We start from the raw sequence: 6000 nt of genomic DNA, 5'->3' as shown, positions 1-6000 counted from the left end.
CTTTCTGAAAGTGGCATTTTCAGAATTGCAATTTAAAATCCGACTTCACCATAAATTGTGATTTTAAATTGGACTCCAGAGACACCATACATGGAAAGTCTATCTCTTCGCAGTTAGGAATTACATTTATAAAATGTACTAACGTAATCCTATTGTTAACCTATGGGAGAGGTAGGCCTTGCAGTATAGAAAAACGATTTTAAGAGTTTTTCAGTACCAGGACACGCAAAACCTACAAGTACATGTCCTACTTTTTAAATTACACTGCACCCTGCCCTTGGGCTGTCCAGGGCCTACCCTAGAGGAGATGTTTATGTATAAAAAAGAAAGGTTTGGACCTCGCAAGAATTGAACTTAAAGGGCAACATGGCAGTTTAAACTGCATAGACAGGCTCTGCAATGGAAGGCCTGACATGCTTCTTAAGTGGGAGGCACAATCATTGCTACAGGCCCACTAGTAGCATTTAATTTGCAGGCCCTGGGCACAGGTAGTGCACTTTACTATGGACGTATATGTAAATTAAATATGCCAAAAATGGATAAACCAATGTTACCATGTTTTAGAGAAGGAACACAAGCACTTTAGCACTGGTTAGCAGTGGTAAAGTGCCCAGAGTCTCAAAGCCAGCAAAAAGAAATTTGGCAAACAAAGGTGAGGAGGAAGGCAAATAGTTTGGGGTTGAGCTTGCAGAAAGGGCCATTTCCAACAAGCTTCTTTTCCTATCCTTCTTGGAACTCTTAAATGAGTAGAAAAGGCATAAATGTGACCCTTTGGCCAAGGTCAAGACAGAGCACATATCCCTCAAGCTCTCTCTTACTGAATTGTAGAACAAAAAAGAAGAGTATGAGTATCCCCCTTCAAAAAGGTCCACCGCTGGAACATCCAATTTCATACAAATGGTTTTGAACACTTTCTCATTCAGATAAAAGTCATGGGATGAACGACCCTCGATATGAATAGCGGTGAGAGGTATCACATGTTCGATCCAGTGGAAGATCTTGGCTGTAATGTCTACAGACTCTTAGAGTGATTCTCTTCTAGCTTGTTAATGGTTTATTGGTAACTGTGGGACCAACAGTTTGTTTCCTAAATAGAATTGCCTAAGGCAGCCCTCATCCCTTTTAATAACCAATATATGTATTAGGTAATGTAGGAGACCAAACTAAAAATGTTTTTGCTACTGCTTTGTGGCAGTGTACTATAGCTATAGTGCCAGTAAGAGATGATCCAGATGTACAAACACCTCTGTGCTAGAGTATCCAAAAGGAGGCCATTAAACATTTGAGCTAAGGTTGAAAGACCAACACTAGCCTTGCAGTTCGAAGGTCAGCACATTTCCAACCCAGCACCTGGATGCATCACGCAAAAAGATTGGTTGAATCAGAAAATTCTGTTCGGATCTTGGATGTTCCCCCTACTGCCCAGCATCCCAGCATCCCTCTGGACATGATCTACATTTTATAAAACTACAAATAATTACATCAAAAATGCACCCCTTACTTTTGCTTGTTCATTTAATGCTTTTGATGGTTGTTTTTATAATAATCAATTATCCTAAAGCCAAACACAGAGGCAGGATTTAGGAAGGGACTTTCTGTTAGGGCTTAGAAGTGCAGATTTTACACTTTGTTTGCATTTTCCAAGATAGAGTTGCAACTAGTACAAGGAGAGACCTCAAAGAATGTATCACTTTATCTGCAATCCCTACCCATTCAGCTATTGTCAGGTCACCAGGGCAGACCATACACCTTGTGACTATTTTTTTTATTCATATTACCGTACATTTCATTTAAAAAATAGAACAAGACATCTTTTTTCTCAGTTATAGGCTGGGTATGTGGGGCATCTCTGACAGATGACTGAACTGGCACGAGTTGCTGGTGTGCTTCGACTGGTGGACCTCCATTTCTGTGGATGCATTTTCCCCTTAGTGTTATGTCCCCTGCTGCTTAGCCACTGTGAGGCGATAGAATGCTGACGTGTGCCTGGTTTGAGTGAAGGTCAGTTGGAATGCGTGGGCTGAGAAGCAAGGATGCTGCTGCCAGTGGGGCCTTCCTGCTTCCTTACTACCATCTTTACCTGAAACCTGAGACTCCTATCTTGAGAATAATCCTTATCCTGTTTCACATACACTATTAGCTACCCAGCATCTTCATTTACTACACAATTAACTGTCAATAAAGAACATGTGTCCCAAGATACAGAAGGTCATATAGTGTTGGAACGCGGGTACTTATGCAAACAACACACATATCCAAAGAATGGCTGAACAAGTGAAAGCGATTCTAAAAATGCAAGCACTACTGTTTTGATTTTATTAGACTAATCAAAATAAAACTCAACAATGGCACAATGGATTAACTTCCAGTGGGAGCCTCAATGCCCCCTTTAGATGCATCACTGCCTGCTGGAGAGTGGTCTCTGGAACTATGAAACCTACATTGTATCACTGAGGCATTTTAGTTCAGTTAGGGCAAGGAAAGGAATCAAAACTTACAATATTTGAATGAATAAATATCACATACAGAGAGCAACTACAAATCATTATTCAGTAAACAGTGCCTTCTTTAGGGTTCACCAAGGTATAGCCCTAAGAAATAATGTTCAAAGGTATAAATCAGGCAAAATGTAAGTGTTGGATTTCATTTCCAGATTCCACTTTGTAACTTTTTGCAGTGAGGATGCTCTTTTGAGACTTTTTGGAGCTTTTCCCAAAAAAGTGCTGTTTCTGCTAACTAGAGAAGGACCCCGGCAAGTCTACGACTTAAATTTCAGTCTGAGGAAAAAACACTTAAACATTCTATTGTATGCACGGTGACCTCCGTCCGACGAACAGCCTCTGCAGCGGCGGTTTTACCAGCAGCATCCTTTTCTTTCAGAAAATGTGTGGTACCTTCTCTTTTCATATGGCTGCCCCTAGATGTTCTGTGGGTACACATGGTCACATATACTATGCTAAAGGAAGCCTGGCCATACCATCTTCTTAGGCAGTGGGGTAGAGAGGTATGTTCGTCAGGCAGTAAGAAACAGAAAGACGCTGCAAAATTAGAAATATGTTTTTTTTCCGAGAACATTTTTCATTTGAATTGCTGCTTTAAAGTACATCTCAATGGTCTGCTTCCAGAATAGCGTGTCCTTTCCTGCTGCTTTATCACACACCCATCAGCTGCCTCCGCCGCAGCTCAGCGTCTTCCTGTTTGTGTTTCTTTCCCGTATCTTTTCTTGGCCGAGGTGGTGGGCGGCGCCTTTGGCTTTTCTGTGTTTTTTGCGCGTTGCTTTTTCTTTAATAGTTCAGATTCCTCAAACTCTCTCTTTTTGTCTTCCCAGTCTTCATCTGTCTCGTCCAAGGCTTCTCCCCGTAGTGCCGCCATGAGCCGGAAGTCCCGGCATTCCATTTCAGCGCTAGTAAACAAAGAAATGAGACAAAGGGGTATGTTAGCATACAGTGACACTAATGTCCAATTTTCCTCGTCAATGAAGTACTGAATGTTCTGGCCCAGGTAAGTTCAGTCTGTGGAACTTTAAAGTTTAGATAGCTCAGACTCCTTCGTGTAATGCGGCTGCCTGAGGCCACCCGGTGGCCATCAGGAGGGCGGGCCTCTTAGTCCCAAAGGTCTTCCCCCGCCCCCAGCCTGTGGACCTCCACTCCTCCCCCGGGCAGGGGGAGCCTAGTAGGCCGTGACGCGCGTCCGGGGCGGCAGGCAAGGCGAGGGGGTATATATCTCCCCCTCGCCATTTTAGTTGCCTCTTTGTCGCTCCGGACGCGCGTGTCGTGCATCGGGACACTCTTTTTCCTCCCTACCTCTTACCCTGAGTGTCTGCTTGGGGGGGTGGGCACCTGGGGGAGCTTTAATGTGTTCTTTGTCGTTGCAGGCGGAGTTACAGGGCGATCCGAAAACAGAGAGGTGCAACATTGTACTTCAGCGGGCACATAGGGATGCCAGAGCCTAACCTCGAACCTCATGGGAGATCCGGGAACCCGTGTCGGCACCCCAGTAGTCCTTCGGGCGGTTGTGGGCCTGTGCAACCGGGGGTTTGCCTAGATACGCCCCGCAAGGGGCGTGAGTAGAGTGATTACCATAATGGCGCAGCAGATGGGTGGTTCGCCACTGTGCTGCTTGGCTCATCAGGCGGGCAGGTGGCAAGAATGCGGCCTGCCCTTGGATCGTCCGTAAGATAACCCACCGTGATTACATAACGTTGTATGTAATAAACCTGCAGCAACTTTTTCCCAATCTAACACTGGTGTCTGTGTGTTATTTATGGGATGTTGGGTATGTTGGGGGCGGGGGGTTCTGTTGACCTGATGGGACTATGATGCTCCCTCTTGGACTCTGGACAGATTTGAGTTTATCAACTTACGTTTCCTATTCATTGTAAGCAGCATATATACTCTTTCACCTACCTGCTCCGTCTGATTGTGTCAGGTACATTAGAAGATGTATTATAGTGGCTTAGATTTGGATTCTGAAACTCGGGTGCTAAGCCCTGGCTATTAACATTAGCATTAAGTTCGAAAATGTTTGTTTTGGTGCAAATTGCTTTACCCCATGCCTGAAACAGTAAATATGTAATTTAGTGACACAGTTATAAAATATAATTGTGCAATTCAAACATTCGAATCAATACTCTGTGTGTGAAATTTTGTATCGTCTCTCACAACCCCCCCACCCCAACACCAATAATGTACAAAATTCTGTTGCTTCCAACATAATTTGTGCTAAATACACACATTCAGAATACAAATTCCTAGGCATGGCTGCACTACCTCCCAGTGGACTTATTACCAGTGGGTGTTATAAGAGCCGGGTGGAGGAAGATCATCTGGCCCTGAAAGCGGCCCAAATTTAAGCACTATACAATTTTTCTTAAACACATAGTATGCCATTTTTGGGTCTCGCCTGTCAATGCGCATGCGCATTGAGCGGAGCAAGACTATAGGGGCTTAAACAGAGTTTAACTAGACTGGCGATTTGATGCAGTGCATGTGCGCTTTTAGCTCAATGCTCAAGCGCAATGAGTTAAAATGCACGTGCACAGCATCAAATCGCCAGTCTTCGCCATCTGTTCCACCTCCCCAGCCGCCATCACCTCCCCTCTCTCTCCCCGCACACAGACTTGCTCGCATTTCTCCTCCCCTCCCCAGCTGCCAGCACCTCCCCTCTCTCTCCCTGCAGTTTCACGGCCGCCAGGCTCGCATTTCTCCTCCCCCTCCCCAGCCGCCAGCACCTCCCCTCTCTCTCCCTGCAGTTTCACGGCCGCCAGGCTCGCATTTCTCCTCCCCCCTCCCCAGCCACCAGCACCTCCCCTCTCTCTCCCTGCAGTTCATTCGTTTACTTTGTGTCAAGCACTCCATGCACTCTGTATTGCTGATTCCCAAGAAATTCTCCCTCTTTCACTCGCTGGTGTGTTTCTCTTCATTACTTTCCCCAAATGTTGCCCCTCCAGCTCTCCACCCCAGTTGGGTTTTGGGCCCCCTCTTACGTTGCTGTTACCTCCCCATATTGCTGTTACCCACCTCCTTTTCTCGTGTAGCTTCCACGATCCGCCCACCCATCCGTGTAAACAAATAACACTTTACAATGCAATAGGTCAAATAGCTCGATTTTTCAGGACGCAGCTGCCGGGTGACTTTCAGTTTGTCAAATGCGGCTCAGGTCGTTCCCTCCGTCCCACTACATCGCGCACGCCATCAGACTTAATTGCAATGCGCTCCCGCCCGCCCCCCCCACAGCAATGCCAAGAGCTTGTTTCAAAGTGAGATGCGGCCAAGGTTTGTTATCTGGAACTAAGAATTGTCAGTTCTGTGTGTCAGGTTGTGGGTTGATAATACTTACGCTGCACCAAACCCTAAGTAGCTACCTTAATGTTAAACAAGCATTGAAAATGCAATAGGTCTCGCAATAGAAAAGTTTGACCTTTTGGTGTTGCAAATGTAAATTCTTTTTTTTTGTTTATATTTTTTCAAATTATAAAAGTAATAATTTCGTTTTTTGTAA

The 6000-nt window shown here is 45.1% G+C and overlaps 1 protein-coding gene across 1 annotated transcript in view; it reads right to left on the bottom strand.

The window, feature by feature from the left end:
- Positions 1–2344: 2344 nt before the first annotated feature.
- Positions 2345–6000, bottom strand: part of ANKRD66 (ankyrin repeat domain 66) — a 44473-nt gene continuing 40817 nt past the window's right edge. Inside the window, exon 4 of the mRNA XM_078646750.1 lies at positions 2345–3403. Within this exon, the coding sequence (XP_078502876.1) occupies positions 3184–3403 (220 nt within the window). The 3' untranslated portion in view covers positions 2345–3183. The remainder of the gene's footprint in view (positions 3404–6000) is intronic.

The sequence above is a fragment of the Lissotriton helveticus genome, chromosome 6 (genome assembly GCF_964261635.1).
Source record: "Lissotriton helveticus chromosome 6, aLisHel1.1, whole genome shotgun sequence".
Taxonomy (NCBI): Eukaryota; Metazoa; Chordata; class Amphibia; order Caudata; family Salamandridae; genus Lissotriton; species Lissotriton helveticus.
The sequence above is the reverse complement of the archived record's forward strand: the minus strand, read 5'-3'. Positions and strand labels throughout refer to the sequence as shown.